General features: G+C 41.6%; 2 protein-coding genes across 6 annotated transcripts in view; both read left to right on the plus strand.

Moving 5' to 3' along the window:
• Positions 1-14,732, plus strand: part of lipeb (lipase, hormone-sensitive b) — a 26,513-nt gene extending 11,781 nt beyond the window's left edge. For all 5 annotated transcript variants that reach the window (XM_080308425.1, XM_026184116.2, XM_080308426.1 and 2 more), the window contains 7 exons: positions 2,357-2,509; positions 5,180-5,324; positions 6,938-7,165; positions 9,753-9,938; positions 10,876-11,057; positions 12,003-12,269; positions 13,049-14,732. In XM_080308425.1, the coding sequence (XP_080164551.1) occupies positions 2,357-2,509; positions 5,180-5,324; positions 6,938-7,165; positions 9,753-9,938; positions 10,876-11,057; positions 12,003-12,269; positions 13,049-13,450 (1,563 nt within the window). In that variant the 3' untranslated portion in view covers positions 13,451-14,732. The remainder of the gene's footprint in view (positions 1-2,356; positions 2,510-5,179; positions 5,325-6,937; positions 7,166-9,752; positions 9,939-10,875; positions 11,058-12,002; positions 12,270-13,048) is intronic.
• Positions 14,733-18,072: 3,340 nt separating this feature from the next.
• The window catches only part of tmem145 (transmembrane protein 145), a 39,526-nt gene continuing 37,967 nt past the window's right edge, over positions 18,073-19,631 (plus strand). The window contains exon 1 of the mRNA XM_026184683.2: positions 18,073-18,316. Coding sequence (XP_026040468.1) covers positions 18,206-18,316 — 111 coding nt within the window. The 5' untranslated portion in view covers positions 18,073-18,205. The remainder of the gene's footprint in view (positions 18,317-19,631) is intronic.

Consider the following 19,631-nt stretch of genomic DNA (forward strand, 5'->3'; position numbering starts at 1 on the left):
CTCTCTGCAAAAGTTTATGGAGCTTTTAAAGACTAATGCTGGCACTTGCTGTACACTTGTCTCTATGTCATTGTTATGTTGAGTTCTAATCTCATTCTGGATGACTGCCAGAGATGGGATTGTAATACGTTAATACGGTAATGTGCTTTTCATGCCTGCGTAGTAGGTTGAGACATAACAACAAAGTCAAACTTGTGATCTGAATGACATAAACAACCTGATGAAAGACCCTGGCGCTGATCTGATTATTCTCAAAAAGATTTTAAGTAGGGTTGTAACAGGTCTGAAACTGCTAAGGATACACTGCAGGCACTGCCAGTTAGCATCTGACTTAAGGGCTTCATCTGGAAGCAAGGGAGGCATCAGTCGCTGGTGTTTGATCTAAACCTTGGTGGGCCTGCACACAGCCTTGGTCTGGCTAGCATTTGTGAAGTCTGTTAAAGAAAAACGTATAAGGGGAACCTTCCTAACTCGCAAGGACACCACCAAGGCAAAAGAATATAGAAAAGTGCAGCTACAAATTTAAATTGTTAAATTGCTTTTAGCATGTACAGCACTTTGTGAACTCTGGTTTTATGTTAAAGTGCTTTATAAATAAAGGTGGTATGGTATTGTCCTTGTGTTGCCCACAATCCACATATGTCTCCATGGTAGAGGTTAAATGTCAGAGAAGTGGTTAGTTATTAGCTGGAGAAGACTGACAGATTCTTTGCTATAGTTCAACATAGTCACAATAACAAAGAACAGTACAACAAAACTAGTAGTCAGAATTTAAAAAAGCAAAAGATACAACGGCGTGAAGCAGTAATCTACCTGTACAATGATTGGAGGTGCAGCGTGGTTTGCAAAGTGTGCCCCTTGAGGAAGTGAACTACTGAAACTCCTGTTAATTGATATTTATACAAAGCCGTTTGTGGAAATGAACTCTTGTCTATGCTCACTCTGGGCTAAAAGGTAGCTAAGACTTGCAGGTTACAAGACAACTGGCATACGCAGTAAAGCACTGACAGCCATTTATCCATCCATTTTCTGCTGCTTGTCCAGATCACGGGGAGCAGCCATAGCAGAGATGCTCAGACCCCTTCTCCCCAGCCACTGGCTTCAACTGCTTTGGAATCACCACTGAAACCTTCACAGGCCCAACATAATCTATCCAGCAGCTGACCCAGAAGGCAACTGGGAAGCATCATAGACTGATGTCCAGACCACTTTATCTAGCTTCTTTTAATGCCAAGCAGTATCTGCTCTTCTCTGAGCCCCTCTTGAATGCCTTAAGCTTCCCACTGTGTCTCTAAGGCTAAGCTCAGGCTCCCCACCACTTGTAGGCACAATTTTATTCTTTCTGTAATTACCCACAGCTTGTAGCTGTAGGCTATGTAGCCAGCTTTGCCTTTGCACTCAGTTCTCTTGATCACTTCAGTGCAGTGTCTGCATCACTGTAGGAGCTGCACCAATTCTTTGTCAATCTTTGACAACCAGTGACAACAAATACAACCTGAGCACTTAGACAAGAAGATAAGTAGAACGCCAGTGCTGGGTGCTAGGCCAGTCCACAGGTTGTTTGTGTCAACCAGATGACACCTGCATCTTTCTTGGTATTATCTGTGTGTGTGATGCATATTTAAGTAGCCAATTCTGGTGGTTAGGAAAGTGTACTGAAATAGGTTAGTTTTCCTCCATATGTTTTTGCTGACCTTGCATATATCAGACATTTTAAAAAAAAAAAATCTTTCAGTGAACAACTCAACAATATTTGTTGGCATATGTGGCATTTTCCTTGTTTCTTGTTTAAACAGCAGCTTGAAATCATCATCTTATTCTGCTTAATTCTCTCACACACACACACACACACACACACACACAAAATGTCATTACTTTCTTTCTTTTTCTTTTCCCTTTGCCTCCCTTTTTCTCTTGGGAGACTCCCCCTTTATCCGAGCTGCTCTTGTAGCCTGGCAGTTAACCAGACATACAATTTCTCACATTGATCATCCAACAAACAACAGTCCTTTTTATGTCACAAAACACAAGCCTGCATCAGTCGAAACACTTTCTTAGCCTCCGTCCTTGTTTCTGTTAATTAATGGGAATTAGTATGTGTTCCTGCAGCCAAGCAAGGTTGTCAGCAAGCTGCTGCAGAACAACTGGTTAATCCACTTCTCAAAGGAACCCTGTTGCTAACATTAGAAAATTTATCAGCAATAAGACACTGTTTGGAACCACAGACACTGTGAATACTAGACCCAAATAGGAGATCTTGATTATTTGTCTTTCTGTTCATCTTCTAAGTTATTCGTTCTCCTAATAATGTTTTTTTTTTCTTTTTTTTTATATATATATAATCTCACTCTCTCAGGACAGTGAAACACTGCTGTCTCTGTCCCGCTCCGAGGGGGGTGCTATCTCTCTTTCCCTGGGGCTGAAGACCAAGCGCCTCCCCTCTTCTCCATGTCTCCTGATCCATTTCCATGGTGGAGGCTTTGTGGCACAGACCTCAAAGTCTCATGAGGTGAGAAACTACTGTTCTACTGAAGTTAGCTCAGTTTCAGAAGTGTTTTATTTTGACTAGAGATTCATTATGATTACCTCTGTCTTGCATGATAAAGCTGGTTAGATTCAATGGACTGCTTTTCCTTGTATTTAATGGAGGTTTGTATAGGACAGTATTGATGTGTTTGTAAGATTTTATAATAGAACACAGACCAAGAAAACGTGGCACTTACCTGTCAAAGCACTAACAACAATACACCTCTAGCATTAGATGCCAAGTTCAGGTTTTGAGCCTCTATCACCAAAGCTGTCATCCAGCTAATTTCATCCTCTCATCCCTTCAATCATGTTTTCTCAGACTAATTGTAATGAAAACCCAACTAATTAAAGTGTTGATGAGACAGACACTAGTTGACAGCAGAGAAGAGGGGTTACCAGTCTGAGTCTCTTCCCCTGTCAATAGTGTGACATGGATTGAGAATTTAGACTAATTATTTTTATAATTATCCCCTGAAAACTTAACAGAGACTCTCTGACCTTACTCTGTGGCTTACTTACTGGTAAGGTGCTTGCAGAGCTGACCCTTGTCTGTCATTGCTTTCTGTCATCTAATTCATCCTCACTCCTTTTTGTTCTCATAAAGGAGGAACTTGTATCCTAGATTTAATTTCTGGATCACTGTGCTAGAAAAAAGAAGCACACAGACACTAGCCTTGTATATTATTACTATGTAAAAAACCCTTAAAGTCTTTTTTTTTTTACCCTTTTGATCATAAGTTTAAATTGGTGGCAGTAAATAAATTTTAACAGGAAGACTGCATATTAGTGTGGTTTGTTGATTTATAAATAGGAAGATTTTTTTAAAAAAATATAGTTTGTACCCCTGTACTTTATCCTGTGCTTGTGTGGTCATTATGTGGCATGAAGCTACTTATAGCTGCTTTAAGACAGGGCTCTGTGAAATTGCAAAGGACATTGGCATCCTTGATCTGCAGCTGCATAGCAACCAAAGGATGAGAGGGAGCAATCAGAGAAGGGATGTGTGGGGCTGTCATGTTGAATTAACAGAGAACTGTACAACCCCGCAGAGAAAGATTACCCAGGGCACTAATGGAAGACTTGTCAGACTATCCTTCTCTCTCTTTTTTCTAGGCGCTCGTTTCTTTTTCTTTTCTTATTACATCCTCCTTCTCAATCTTTTTGATATCACAAAATCATTTTTGTTCACTTTGTGTCCTTTTTCTACATCTCAGTTTAGTTGTATTTGGACATCACTTTACTTTCTTTCCCCCTTTTACCTTTTTGGATCCCTCTACCAAGACCCAGAAATGAGGAATACAAAAATGAAAGATTTTATGATGGAGTGGAGATGAGCATTTTTGCCTTCAGTAGCTCATTTAACCTCTTCTGGATCCTGTATCTCCCATCATATGGGTGAGATGAACAGTTCAACCTCAGATGAAGAAGCCTGTGGTGGTCTCAGTGCATAATGATGCTGATATCACAGGAATAAATGTACTTAGAGTCTATGTATTTAGTAACTTGGGCACAAACCCACATTCAGTAAATGTTGAGGTATTTGCAGATTAACTGCTATTTCTGTCTAAGAATCAGTAGGACAGCAGCTCCTCTTAATTCCAGCTTAGAGGATAGATTTGGGACCCTTTAAAATTATGTGTGTGAGAAGAGTTTCCTGAGTCATTTAAATTTATACAGCCTGGTTCCCACCCATTAAAACTCTTGCACACACCTCTTCTCATATTGACTTGTTGTAGACTGCCAGTAATGGCTGTTGTTCTCACTAAGTAGAACGCATATACACCTTGGGAGCAGCTTTACTGATTTGCACAAACTCACATTGCCTTTCCTGCTCAGTGCTCGGACTGCATGCACACACTTATCTGTGTCCTCACACCGAGATTTATCGTGACAGGTAGAGTTTTAAGACATCACAGTTGACTGCTGGAGCTGCTACTTTTCTTTTTGTCATACTACGGTAAATCAATGAGGGATGAGACAGCACATAAACATGTACACACTGTGCTCTTCCTGCCATTGTGAATGGTGATCTGTTGCTTTTACCAACACCTATCACAGCAAACGTATAGGTGTTGGAATTTGATAAAGACAGAAGAGGAAAGGGCGAAAGCTTTGCAAAAGTAATATTGTCAGAACTCATCGTGCCTTTCTCACATTTCAAGGTCACTGCCTAAGCAGAGTAAACACTTAACCTGACTGTAACAATATAAAACAACGATCAGTATTCTGACAGCAAGTCTGTATCTATGGATTTTCTTTGTATATCCACACCACCTCCTTCTCTTTGTCCTCTCTCTTCATACTTCACCAAATAGGACATGTGGGCACATTTGTTATTGCAGTGCAAAAAGAAGGAAAATGGATTTGACTGTGAGGGCAGCGCTCATTCTCCCTTTGTCTAGACAGTAAGCCAGAAAGCAGACAGATGACATCAGAAGAAAGCATAATTTTCATAACTTTTTGTCCTTCTTTTCAAATGTTCCACACAGCAGGCTTTTCCTCAATCACTTCTCTTTTTTATTTCTCTCTCCCTGCCTCTGTGTTTTATTATGGCTGCTGTTGTGTGTCATAAATTTACCAACATAAAAAAAGCATTGTTTTTCCTTTTATAAAGTCATGTCTTTGTATCATTATCTTCTGTTTGAAACAGCCCTATCTAAAGAGTTGGTCCCAGGACCTTGGTGTTCCCATACTGTCAGTGGACTACTCTCTGGCCCCTGAGGCACCCTTCCCACGCGCCCTAGAGGAATGTTTCTATGCCTACTGCTGGGCTTTGAGAAACCACCACCTATTAGGTATATGCATCACACAGCATTGTTTATACTTGAGTATGGCTGTGTATCTCTCTTGTATATTTTCTGTTTCTTCTTTAAAGTCATGGGAATAGTATACAGCAGATTCACAAAGTACTCAAACCCTCTCATATTTTGTTCACTTTATTGTACTAAAGATTTAATTTAAAATGGATAAACAAAGCCATGGAGTCAGCTGGGAGCTTTCTGTAGATATATGCAGTAAGACTTGAGGCATAAATCAAAGTGAGGGGTACAAAGCAACTTTTAAATCTGAGTGTTCCCAGGAGTCCGGTGTCCTCAATAACTGTGAAATGAAAGAAATTAACTACCAGGAATGTTCCTAGTATTAACTTTGTAGTGACATAGACCTTCAGTGTGATTTGATAGACATATTGGTCTTTGGGCAAAACTCTGAGCCTTATACCTTTCAAACACCAGGCACTGCTCATTACTTGCTAATACTAGCCTATGGTGAGGCATGGTGGTAGCAGCATGGGGTTATGGAGGAACTCTGTGACAGAATAAGCAATAACTTGTCAGAACTGACGAAACGCAGCAATGATTTCAAGCATGGAAAGGCATATTCTGGACCACTCAAGGATCAAAGTATGTCCTAAAGCCCACAGTTAAACCCCGGAGAGTGGAGATACCTCAAGATACAAGTTCATTTTCTTGCAATCCAGTCTGTTGGAGGTTGAGAGGATCCGCAAGGAAGAGTAGATAAACTGCCCAAATCGAGCTTGTATAAGCTGCCAGGGATCTTCTACAAGCTACTGATTTCATGTCTGAATACGTTAAATGGTTTTAAAGGAGATTTGAGTTTTTGATTTCTGGTTTTAAAAAAAAAAAAAAAAAAAAAAAAAGAGAGAAGAAAAAAATCTAAACAATTTTGTGTTAAAAGTAAAGCTGTGTGTGTGTGTGTGTGTATTCTACATCTTTGTATGCAGAAGTAACAGTATGTCCCTTAGGCAGATGAAAGAGAAGAAAGTTATTAGAATTACTGAGCAGGCACGTTGAAGGGATAACACCCACCTATTTCAGCGTGAAGGTTTCTGTGGAGTGCTTCTCTAAATCCTCCGCTGCGTTCACCAATTGCTTGTACCTCCTGAGAGGATTCATTTATCACTTTGAAAGTGATCATGCTGTATGCTTCTTGCACTTTACTTGCTGTTCAGTGCTATCACACCAGTTGTGATGCTCAGTATTTCGACAGAAAAAAAGAAGCCATCTGGTCGGTTTGGGGTACGCTCGTCCGCTGAAGCACACTGTGTCAAATTAACAGAGATTGCAGTGCAATATGCTACTGCTGTAGTACAAGTCCTCAATATCATGGCTATGAAGTAGATAGGGAAACCCTAGTTACAAGAGCTGCCTATTACCACAATGGTGAACAGAAAAGAGTGTTGCTGTTACACTGCCTTTTTTCTTCTTCTTTCATTTCAGTAATGTCATAGTTTTTTTTGTTTTTTTTCCCTTTAGAAAAGATGTATAAAAAAAGAAGTTCTTGTCCCCTTCATGTTATCTCATTTTTCAAAGTTTTCCCTGTGAATTACTTTTCTTTCTATCCGTCCTTGTACCAGAAGTCTATAATTTTTATTTATTTTTCCTTACAGGGTGGACTGGAGAGAAGGTGTGTCTGGCTGGTGACAGTGCAGGAGGCAATTTATGTGTGACGACATCGATGCGAGCTGCTGCTTTTGGTGTGCGAATGCCAGATGGCATCGTGGCAGCCTATCCAGCTACCCTGCTGACAGCCTACGCATCCCCTTCCCGTCTGCTAACACTCATGGATCCCCTGCTGCCACTCAGTGTGCTCTCTAGGTGTCTCAGTGCCTACGCAGGTAGGTTTGTGTGCATGTGTGTATTTCTGATTTTTACCTGAAGTTGAGATTTAAGTTGAATCCTATTTTTCGTTTCTGTCGAGCACATCTGTCTACTCCTTGTTATACATTACATAAACATATTGGTCAACCACCAGGTGACAGCTTTACTCTACTGGATGTATGATAAATTTTTATTGAAATAAGTTGTCAGGTGGGTAACAAACATTAAAAGATAAAAGGTCAAGTTTTCAGCTCAACACACAAACAACTCACACAAAAAAACCTAGAGTTACATCACTATATTCAGGAGGCCAACAACGGCAGGGAGAAATGAGTTCTTAAATCTGCATCTTGGCAGATTAAATCTGCAGCTAGAAGGAAGAAACCTGCACTGTTGAGTAGTGATATCCGATACCAAGTAATATTCAGGGTGGTATCGACGATACTGATCCGATACCGGTACTTTGTACAAAAACTTATTTTATTTATTGTATCTCAAATTATAGCATAATAATGATTATAGGACATCAGATTACTTGTTCTTATCGCTTAATGCAGGGTTTATCATATAGAAATAAAAAACTGAAGTTGTGGCTATTTGAACACCTTGCCTGCCTGCAGCACTAAAGGACTCCGTGAGAGACGTCTGTCTCGCCCTAGCAGCACCTGTCCCTGTCCTCCTCTTCAGTTCGTCTCAACATACGCTCGTCATATTCTGTGATATGATTTACTCTGAGGTGTTTGACAAGGTTAGTGATGTTGCCACAACCATACATGCCAACCCTCCCGATTTTTCCGGGAGAATCCGGAATTTCAGTGCCCCTCCCGAAAATCTCCCGGCGCCACCATTCTCCCAAATTTCTCTGAATTTTCCACCTGGACAACAAAATTGAAAAACCATATTGCAGAATTCATAGCGCGGCCCAGCCAATTCCAGTCTCCAACAATGACGACAGCTACTTAGTTTTAATATTACTCTTATTTCTCTTTCTGGGTCGCAAAAAAAACGTTTAACATATTTTCAGGTGAGAATGTAGCTGTGTAAACTTCAAATATCTGAGCCGACCGACACATCGTTTTCAAACCCCCGTGGTCTTGCGCTACTCGGGTTAAACATGATATATAAGTCACTTTGATAACTTAAAAATGTTATTGTTTGGCTTTTTCAGTGTTTTATTTGTTCGTGGGTAAATCTGTTTGGCTGAGATTAAAGTTATTCGATTAGATTAAATTAAATGTAACTTTATTAATCCATCGGGTGGGTTCCTCTGGGGTTTTCACACAGCTGAATAAACGTCAAACAGAAAACGATTAAAGAGAAGCGTGAAACGGTCGAGAGTTTACGTCAGCGCCCGGTTATATTTTAGATAGCAAGGAGCAGACGGCCGAGTTTCACTCCACGGAGGGGGCTCGTGACGTGCTACCCGGTTTTCTTTAGGCCACGAAGGCCGGGTCCTCAGGTGGAAGCAGCCTCTGAATTTGGACACCCCCGCTGTTTCCAGGCCGGTCAATAATAATGGTGACATTTAATGTATTTTATCCGATAAATAAACACTGTAAAATGTATTTATCACCCCCCCCCCCCCCCCCCCCCCCCACCCCAACAGCCCTTTTGAATATCTCTCTAATTCTGAGTTCTCAAGGTTTGCAAGTATGGCCACAACACCTCACTCTTGGAGCACTTTTTTGCCACATGTATCGCAAACTACGTCTCAGCTGTTTGTGGAGATAAAATAAATCCGCACATGACTCCAATTACGCTCAGCCATTGTTGTGAGTGCGCACGCCAGCGGTTGCGAGACATTAATACAGCTGTATTTCGCACATAACTATGAAAGGCAGAAGAGGAAGTAGTTCCTTTGAATGTAGACAATCCGAATGTTATAGTTTCTTTCCACTGTGTTCCTGTTAATGATAAACTACAAATTTACCCTAAATTACTAAAATATCGATATTTTAATGTGAGAATCGATTCTAGAACATAATTGATTGGTACGTTGAAACCAAGCACACCATTGTTTTTTCTTGTGACATTACCAATAAGTTTGATGTGTTACATGGCCCTCTTCCTATTGAAAAAAACAAAAGTTGTATCCAAGATGGCCGACTTCTAAATGGCCACCATGGTCACCACCCATCTTGAGGAGTTTGCCCCCTCACATATACTAATGTGCCACAAACAGGACTTTAATATCACCAACCATCCCCGTGTGTGTGTGTGTGTGTGTGTGTGTGTGTGTGTGTGTGTGAGAGATATAAATTTTAGTTTCACAAGGCAGGAGAACTGAGGACAATGAATGACTGCAGGAATTGGCTAACAATTTGTGACAAAGAGATTGGCTATGCTGACTCTCCTTTCAATAACTGAACTAAAACACTCATCATTTTTCTGTTCCTTCCTGCTGTCCACATTGTGTATTGTTGGCTTTGCAAATAATTGTATGGTAGTATTGAACGCACTCTGTCAGCGTTTACTGGACTATTATACCTCTTATTATTGCTTTCCTGTCTTCTCTGTTGTTATTCATTTGTGCTTACTGAAGAATAACAAACACTTTTATCCATTTTGTACATTTACTTCCTTCTTTTATGTCTTCTTCTCCAGGCAGTGGGCCACAGACCGAGAAGCAGGTGGAGAAGGTGAGCACGCTGAGCCTGGTGAGGAGAGACACTGCACTTCTGCTGCGAGATTTCCGACAGGGAGCCTCCAACTGGATCCACTCTCTGATCGATTCTAGCAGAGCTCCAGCCTCCACCAGCACAGCACCAGAGGCACCAACAGAAGCCACAGGTATACAAGTAACTGTTATAGTTGTTAGTTGTCAGGTTGGAACATTAGGTGTGGCTTGAATGTATTTGATAGGCAGTTGCAGTCTGTCCATGTCTTGGTCATCTGCCCCTGCTCAGATATGTGTGGGTGTATATCTCCCACATTCTGTGTTTTCATTGAGCCAATTAATATAAGTGTTCCCCAAGTTCATTTACACCTCTCATGAAAGAGGTCAGTGATATGAGAACTTCTTATGCAGCATCTAACTAATTATTGCTTTAGCCAAACCATTTGTGTAGTACTCCTGTGTCCATATTCATATCAGTTCTCATCTTTGGGATAGCAAAGCATTGACAGTAATTGTTAATTGTAGCCACCGTAAATCTGGTGGCGAATTGTAATTTTCATGGTGTGCCCCTTACCTTGGTGACACCCCCACAGCTGCAAGCCCAGTCTAATGAGAGTATCATTGGTGGGTGTACATTAGTAAAAGGCCATCGTGGTGCTGAGATGGTTCATTATTAAAGAGATAGGAGATCGGTAGAGCTTTGTGAGACCAGCTACTAACTGCTGTGTTTTGACAGTTCAGGGCGGGCAGATGCTATCATCGTGTGACAGCACTTTTTGAATTTCCTCCACCTACTTCTCATCTCTTCCAGATATAGCTCAATTTGCATTCTAGGCTTTTAACTATTGGCTGTCAACCAGAGGACATATGATAAGTGGAAACAGTAGATGAAGTGAAAGTGATTGTGTGTCACCAGTGTTATTTTTCATGTGTCCTTCAACTGTGGTTAGTCCAAATGAACTAAATGCCCTCTTCATTCTTAATATGCTCTGATCTGTCAATCCTGTGTCGTTTCTGAAACTTAATTGTACTATATGTTTGTTTCTCATTGGCATTCTTAATTTCAGTTGTGCATTCATCAATATGGTTCCTTCTGTCCTTGCTTCCTAGATGCAGTGAGGAAGAGCATTTCGGAGGCGAACATCTCTTCTCCTCATACAGACCCACCTGTCCCCACGGATCTTTCGGAGTTCCCCAACAGGAAATTATCAGTGAAGAGCCAGACGTGCCAGAACTTGGGATCCCACAGCAATCCCATTCCCAGCAGTGCACCGCTGCTCTCTGAGCGTGCTGTAGGTCATGCTTGAACAGCTTGCTTTCAGCTGATGCTCTTATGCAGAAGAACCTAACAGTATTAAATGGCCAAGATCTGTTTCTTTAATAACACCTGGCTGTTAGTGGGAATCATTGTGAGAATTAAACCTGTCGTTATTTGACAATGGGTAATTTAATGATGATTGTAGCACCACTTTAGTGAAGTGAAATCCCACTAGCCTCTTGTCTTTGATCAGGATATCTCTGCTTTCAGCTTGCTTTAAAAGGATTTGGCACGCAGTTGTAGCCTTTTTAAGAGGTCGAACATTTTTGGGGCATTGAAATATTTTGGCCGTTGATCAAACAATGCTGTCTACCCTGTAGTGATGTGCATGTGTCACTTTGATGAACTCATCCGAGATTGTGTCACCCATCCCTCACAAACAGATTTGGCTTTGAAATGCTGACAGGATATCAAAAGGTTTTGGTTGTGCGAGTACTGGCAAGGTGTTGCAGATTATCCTCATATTTTCTCGCAGGCACACTGGATTAGTGGCTGGCGCAAGCAAAATTAGCAAGCAGAGGTGACATAAGATATTAAATATGCTTTTCCTTCTGAAATGGGAATCGCTCAGCCAAGAGTCAGGCACTGAGCCAAGATTTTTCCAAGGACAAAGTGGCGTGTGTGTTTACATAACTGTGGCTCATGGCTCATCGCTAGGCAGTGGTGCAAGTTTTAGTCATTATGCAACTGTAATGTTTAGTAAGTTTGGGGAAACCTGCAGTCAGCTTGGATTGAAGAAGTCATTTGGACGAGTGATGAAGCAGTTCTCCCATTGAAAACTGAATCCAGATGGATAGAATAAACTTTATAGGACTTATAAAACCAACTTTTCTTGTAAAAATGTTTTAGCCTTTCTTATTTTTTATTGATATAAAGATATCCTTTGAACTAACCTAATATTTTCTCATCCTTTATGTAGCCAGAAGATGTCAGTTTCTTCTTTGCCAAAGATGAAGATCCCTCAGTGATCACTGACCTGTCTTCAGTGGCCATACCACCCCCTGCTGGAGAGGAGGGCTCACAGCAGGAGCACCCCAGGGAATTTCCTCTTGGGTTTGAGCCACTGCGCTCAGAGCAACTAGCAGAGATGAAGGTGGAGAGCTCTCCAGTGGTCAAGGATCCTTTCTGCTCACCTCTGCTAGCCCCTGACAGCATGCTGAAAGGGCTGCCACCTGTACACATAGTGGTAAGAGGACGTAAACGGTTAATTACTGAAATTACTGGTTCGCAGGTTACTTGTACAAATCTATTGTTTGCGTTACTCATTGTGTGCTAACAGTAGTCTATATTTTATAGCAAAGTGTTTTCTGTGAGAACGTGTGTGAGATTCAACTTCAAGTATAAGTTGAGCATTATAAAGGTAGACTGGCAAAAGCACATGCTCCCATGGTAGTGGCTATGGAGTTTTCTGTGGAAGCGCAGCCTCCCTCAGTAGATGGAGTTTAACTGTGTGTCACATAACTGTACATATTTACTGTCTAGTCTTCTGAGCACTTTCTGAAGACTTATTGTTCACTTAAAAGTTGAGACTTGGGGGGCAATGGTGTCATCACTGGCTGGAATTGGAGCTTTTGATTGTATTACACAATCCCTTTCGATGCATTATATACTATACATGGTGCTGCAGAGGCATTAAAGTGTTAACTGACAGCATACCAAAAGATGTACGTGGTTTACAGATATTGAAGTGAAACAGTGTGATGGGAGAGAGAGGGTAGGTTAAAGTTATGTTTTTCCTTTTCTCTTTTCTTATTTTTGTTGTTGTTGGGTTTTGTTTTGTTTTGTTTTTTTAATTCGCTGGAGTGAGTCAGTGAGAATGTAAAGAAATTGGGGACAAAAGAGACTGAGGATGCTTGGCTTCGTTTTCTTCATCCACTAATTAAGATTCATGACATGTCTGAAGGGAATCCAGATTTGCTTCTCACCATTTCTAACCCTTCTTTTCCTCTCTCTCCCCACCCTCAGGCTTGTGCACTAGACCCCATGCTGGACGACTCTGTAATGTTTGCCAAGCGTTTGAGGAACATAAACCAGCCCGTCACTCTCTGTGTGGTGGACGACTTACCCCATGGCTTTCTCAGCCTATCTCAACTCTCAAGGGAGACGAGGGAGGCTGCCAATGTCTGCGTGGAGCGAATTCGCGCCGTCTTCACACAGGACACACCCCCAGAGCCACGGAAGCACCGCAAGTTGGAACGGACCGACGGGGGTGTGTCAGCATCTTCAGGGGAAACCAGTTCTCTCTTTGTTGGCCCCACTGAGGGAGGAGAGCTAGCTGTCGGGAGAGGGGCTAAAATTGCTGATGGGGAGGGCGCAGTTGCTGTGGCAGCCCAGAATAACACTGATGCTGGTGGCATTGGGGCTTAAATAAGGGTATATAATAAAAAAGGGGGACTGCATTTCACTCGAGGAGCGAAGAGAGAAGGAGTAAATGAAAGTCGGACAAATTTAGGCAGCGTAGTGCCTATATGCAAGGCAAAGCATCCTGAAAACAGACAGGGGGTGGGAAATGCAGTCTAGCATATCGCCCAGTGTTTGAGAGACAAAAAAACAGCAGAGGAGGAGCACTGAAATATAACTTCCTCTGCTTTACAATTCCTGCCACTTGTCTGTGCACCATTATACACCAACGCAAATCTGGCAGACAAAGTGAACGCACCCACAAGAGACAGTCATGTTTTAGAATAAAATTATTTAGCAGCTACTTAGATCAAAGACCAGCACTCACCCACACACACACAGCAGTCGTACTTAACAGAGTTGCTGTGAGGCAGCAAAGGCTCGGACATAAAGAGGCACAGACTATTCTCGAGACGAGGCCTGAATGGGTGATTCATATAGGCCGAGGCAGTGATTCGAGGCCCTAATCAGATAGTAGTAGGGACACTATATGCTTCAGTGTGGAGTCACCTCTATCAGAATGGCCATTTGTCCGTTAGGGAGCGACTCTAAATAACACTTAATAGCTCCACATTGTGTTCTCAATTACGCCAGTTTAGCAGTCAATACAGCTCACTTTGTGGATGGTAACTGTGTAGACTCTCTCCAAAATAGAATTACAAAGCTAGAACAACAGCGTGAAACACTTGAAACTGGATAATTGATTCACTTCTTTTCTCATATTTGTTGCAGTTTTAAATCATTTTATGAATTCTATGCAGTAGTATTAGTTTTGTTATTTATATCAGTTTTTATTGCAGTTATGCCAGGCTTAAATGTTCTTTTCTGTTCTATATTATATAATGAACTCTTTTCATTTCTTTCCCCCCATGTTTTTCAGTGTGCTGAATATTTACCTCTGCTTTTGTGTGTGTGTGTATAGCAGCAGCTGTTCTGACATCGCTGGCCTTTCCAATTAAGCTTCTGTTCTACCCTCAGCAATATACAATGATCAGAGTAAATGTAGAACATTACACAGGCACAGAGTGCCCTGCCTTGTGCATTTTTGTAGTGATATAATAATGCTAGTACAAAGACTGGACTGCATTAGTTTGTAGAAAAGTACACTTAGGATACATCTTGTAGGTCTTTCAGTGACAATCATTGCTTTGATATTTTAAAATGTTTTTTCTTTTTTTCTTTTTTTTTCCTTTTTGTTACAGCAGCAGAAAGTCCAGCTCTCAGCTATCAATACACATTTAAAATTTCACTACAGTGATTTCCTCTCAAGTTGCCCTGGTCACTGACTGTGTGCACTACTCTGCACAGTAGGGACTGTGTCAAAGTGCCACTTCTCTGTAGCTGTGGGATTTCCTGCCTGACAACTCTTTTTCTTTTTTCTTTTTTTTTTTTTCTTTTTTTTTTAATTACAAATTGGAGGCTTTTAGGAAAAACTTAAGCAAAGGAAAGGGATTGCAGAGGTGCGCTGTAAAAGCCATTAAGACTTTTGTAAGACATTTTTGACCAACTAAATGTGTCTGGTCCATCATATATATATTTTTTAGCTCCCCACTGTCAGATTTGGGCGTTTCTTTGTTTACGATAACCTGAGGACACTCCCTTTTGCATGTTGCTATCAAAACACTTTTAAGTATGCAAAAATGTCCTTTGTAGGGTCAGTCCCTCTATCACGTCTAAGTAAATATAGATGCCAACAATGCTGGCACTGTCCTGCCCTTGCCTGGTAAGAGGGCTGGGGTTGTCAGGTCTGTAGAGAGGGATGCTGTGTGATGAATTGGATTTAGCTGATGCTCAGAGAGCAAAATCCTCCCCCTGTTGAAGAGCAGGATTTTCAGTAGGAAAGTCATGCTACAGGATTATACCATACTCAGTTGTCAGCTTCAAGTACTTACTGCAGTATTTTTAGTCAGATTGATGGAGAGAACAAGGACCGAGAAGAGGAAGAAAGTTATACAGTCGCTCTTTCCGAGATGCTGGGCTGAAGCAAGTGTTTGCTTTACTAGCCGCTGTTTATGCTCACTGTGCACTTTTGCAGTAGTTGCACTGTCGCTCAGTACAAGTTTAATTTAAGCAAAGCTTGAACATGTCACCTCCCTCCCCTCTCCCCGCTCTGTGCCTCTGTCTGTGGCTGAAATGGAGACTGGCTGCACACATAATCACAGTTGTCTGCTACGTGTTGAGAAACACGACCTCTTTGTGTTGTGTTCATATCAGACAGGAATGGCACTTCACACTCTAAACTATTCATAGTATTAATTAGCTGTTGTTGAGAGATGTCTCTAATGTAGTCAAGCCTCTGTGAGACAACAGTTTTTATCTGATATAATGTACACAACCTCATCCATACTGAAGTCAACACCGCACAGGATGAACAACAAAGGTGACGGGCCATTAGCAGTTTCTTCTATAAGGAATTTGAGTTAACTTGCTTTATTTTGATTTTGTTTAAATTGTGTCAAATTCTTATAGGCCTTCCTATGCCTCATATCCTTGATGACCCTCGAGCATCAGGCTAACCTGAGTGCAGGCGGTGGACCAGGGAGTCCTTGTGGTGTTCTGATCAGACAGGCTTGCTGATTCTCATTTTTGCTTCTTTTGTTGAACCGTTTGGTGCTTTAATGCTGCCTACAACTATTAGCTGAAATATTTTGTTCAGTATTGATTCATTTAAAGCTCGGTTGATGTTGTCTCGTGTGTTGAGTATTTTGTTTAATGAGCAGCTGCTGTGGTAGTTGTTTAATATAGCTGTGTTGTTGTTGTTGTTATTATTATTATTATTATTATTATTATTATTATTATTATTATTAATTCAGTCTCAAGTCGTGCAGTATACCTCTACAGTTTGACTCTATTCACTAGAGATTTTCTTTGCCTCAGGCTGTTTCCAGTGAAATGCAATGCTAAGTGCAATACTGCTACAACATGAGCCATTGGAGCAACATTTGCAGCAAACCTGTGTAGTTACACACCAGCACAATATTTTTTTTTCTTTTCATTCCCTGCTTCCTCCATCACTTTTTTTTTTTATTTTTTTTTTTTTTGGTGCAATATGTTTGACTCACTTCACAGCTCATATGTAGGTTCCTTGAAGCTTGCTTCCTTTACAAACACCTCTGTGTTAAACTGACTTTAAGCACTTTGCAGAAATGTTACATGTCATTCATTTATGGATAAAGTTTCAAGTTGAACCAAAGACTGAAGCCAGAGTCTTGTAACAGAGATGTGCTGACATTACTGCTTAATGTTCACTGTTCTCATTGAAAATGCAGGTGCTAGTCAGTGTCATAGTCTGCCTGCACTCCATATGCAAATTGCACTGCATCAGTTCTGATGTAGAATATGATTAGCCTTTAAAAAAAAAAAAGCTTGTATACATGACAAGCCATAGACTATAAAAGTGAGATGTTTTTAAGTTTGTTTTGTTGCTGTTCTTTAAAAACACCGTAAGTGCAAACCCATGAATAAAAAGAATGTATATTAAATATTATGATTTATGTAGATATTTTTACTTAAATTTGTTAATCAGATTGGTTGTAGATTGATTTTTGACTGCATTTCTTTGCAGGTTCCACGTTAGGGTGATGTGTCTGCTGCGCCAGGCTAGTTACTTCCTTTGTTGATTTTTATCCAAATAAAATTCTGACATGAACCCTGCTGTTTTTGTATTTAAATTTTTTGAATTAACCTTTGTTTATCATTGATCTCACAAAAGGTTAACTAAAAGTCACAGACTATGACATACTGGTTATAATTCAATCAGATATGACTTTTTATACAAATTGAATTAGGATTCGGGATTACATTTTTGGACAACGAAATTGCTTAAATTAACTTTTCTAACATTTTGATTCAGCTTAGACTTTGGAAAAGGTCAATAAGAAGTGTGACCTTTAGCTAAAAAGTGTCATCTAAAACCAAAAGTACACAGCACAGACGGCTCTCTGCAGAGAGGTGCGAAATGAAAAAGTACTCTTAAGTAGTTTTGAGGCGCTTGCCATTTGCATGAGTGTTTTCATGTGATGCCACTTCTCTCCACATTGCACATGCAAAGACCTGCAAGCTCTCAAACTGCTGAACTTCTGATTGCTACAATTATTTTACAGATCAACGTGGTCATAAAGGTGATTGTGTGACTCGAACAACACAACCGCAAGTAAATATGTAAATTGGCTCTATTTCATCCACTTCAATTGGAACTGTAACAAAGTAATACTTAAGTTTGCATATAGTCATTTTATTGTAACAGCATTTTACATCCTAAAAATGCCCTATACCTAAATGATGGAACCCCCCCCATTTTTTTCTCATGGGTAATTTTCCAAGTAACTCGGCCCATTGAGTCACGTTGCCGCTGATTCTTCTGGTTAGTAATATCATATTTGGGGCCAGGAGACCAACCAGCATCTGTCTCAGCGCAACTTCATTAGAAGTGCGTGACCTCTAATGGAAACATGATTGTAATCAGCCATGGCATTTTGAGCGTGTGGACATGTCGCATTGACGAAGCACGAGCGGAACCGTGCGCGCGCTCGGCAGCCGCCACCCCCTCCCTCCTAAACAACCGCCATCCAGCTTCACCTGCCGGAGGGGGGGCACATGCATTGAGGCAGCCGGCGCGAGCGCGCCTGATTCCTCTCTCTCTCCGTCAACGCGCGCTCTCGCGCGGAGACTGGCTTCTGGGAGCTCTGAGAGCAGACGAGCGGCAGCTGAGGAGAGAGAAAGATGGAGGTGAGGGTCGGGGAGAGACTCCTGTGCCTGGCCGTGCTGTCCAGCGTCCTCTGCATGGATTCAGTCCTCGGGAAATACGTGAGAGGCGTCGTCAACACAAAAGAGGTGAGCGTTTGTTCCCCCCCCCCTCTATCTTTAATTTGTTGCCTTGCGACAATGACCCCACCGCTCGCTGACAGAAGCGAAACCGACTTGACTGCGAATCCGTTCGCAGGTGTCTCTTTGGTGGACTGTTCCGTTAGACGAGGGGCCAACAGCCGATTCACGGATCAAGTTGCCTCGCATATGTGCACGGCTCTAGTGTCAGCGTGTGAAACACACTCACCTCTATTCTGCCCTAAAATCCCGCGCCATCTACGTGCGTATCATGCGTGGCGTATGTTTTACCCTCATCACGATAGTCTTCTGTATTATTGCTGCCTCTAAAGCGGCATCACGCCAGTTCAGAGCTGGAAATAAATCCTAGGAAGTGGTTACTCTTCTTTAAGTCCCATCCGTGTGTCCGGGGTTTTGTTGCCATGCTTGGATGTAAATTAGCAGCGGCTTTTCTGTTTATGATCGGAGGACCTGTCACAGGTGTGAGTCATATGGCCCGTGGCACGCGGCGGTGGTTTGCTGTTTGTTGAACCTGGGCTTAGTACCGCCTGTTAAGGGTTTGGGGGGAAGCTGTCAGCATCGGGATCACTGTTGTCCTGACGAGATCTGCGAGTTCAAATGTTGACTCTGCAGCTGGAGCAGGTATCTCTGCGCTGCTTGGAATTTACCACCTCCTGTGTCACATCTCTGCAGGCATCCACGCGAGTTTGTTGGGATCAACTTTTACATAAATGAGCAGTAGAGTTGGGTCTACCATTTTGTTGTGAGTGAAGCAATAGCCCAATCAGAAGAAAGAAGCAACCACCTCCGACAAAGTTATTAATGGCTGTTTTGAACGTGATCGGGATACTTAGAATATCTGGTAAAAAGCGAAGGAGACAATGTGGAATCAGCTGTTAGTGTGTAACATACACACAACATTGAGATTATGAAGTCAAAATGCATATGCTGCCGAAGTAGTTTCTTTTTCATCGCGGGTTTGTTTTTACTTGATAAAATAATAGTTTCAGCTTAACAGGGGCGCTCTCAGCTCTTAAAGCCTCCTGTTGCCACAGTGGAGTCACTCAGTGACCAGAAGCAGGGAGGTAGGGTCCATTGTTCCACTGTGTGGCTCAGATATCTCTTTGAAAAAGGCGGTGGTGGTGTTTGGTCAGATATTTTGCTCACGTCATTGTACAGTTTTACCTCACTCGTCCCAAAAAGAAGATTTAAACAGAAACACCAGACATAATAAGCTTTGATGATTCCTCTTACCTGCTGACATGCACTGCTGGCTTGTGTGCTCTTGACTGCAGTTTAAGAGGAGTTGAGCCAAACGGTGACA

This window comes from Astatotilapia calliptera, chromosome 11, assembly GCF_964374335.1.
Source record: "Astatotilapia calliptera chromosome 11, fAstCal68.1, whole genome shotgun sequence".
Classification (NCBI taxonomy): Eukaryota; Metazoa; Chordata; class Actinopteri; order Cichliformes; family Cichlidae; genus Astatotilapia; species Astatotilapia calliptera.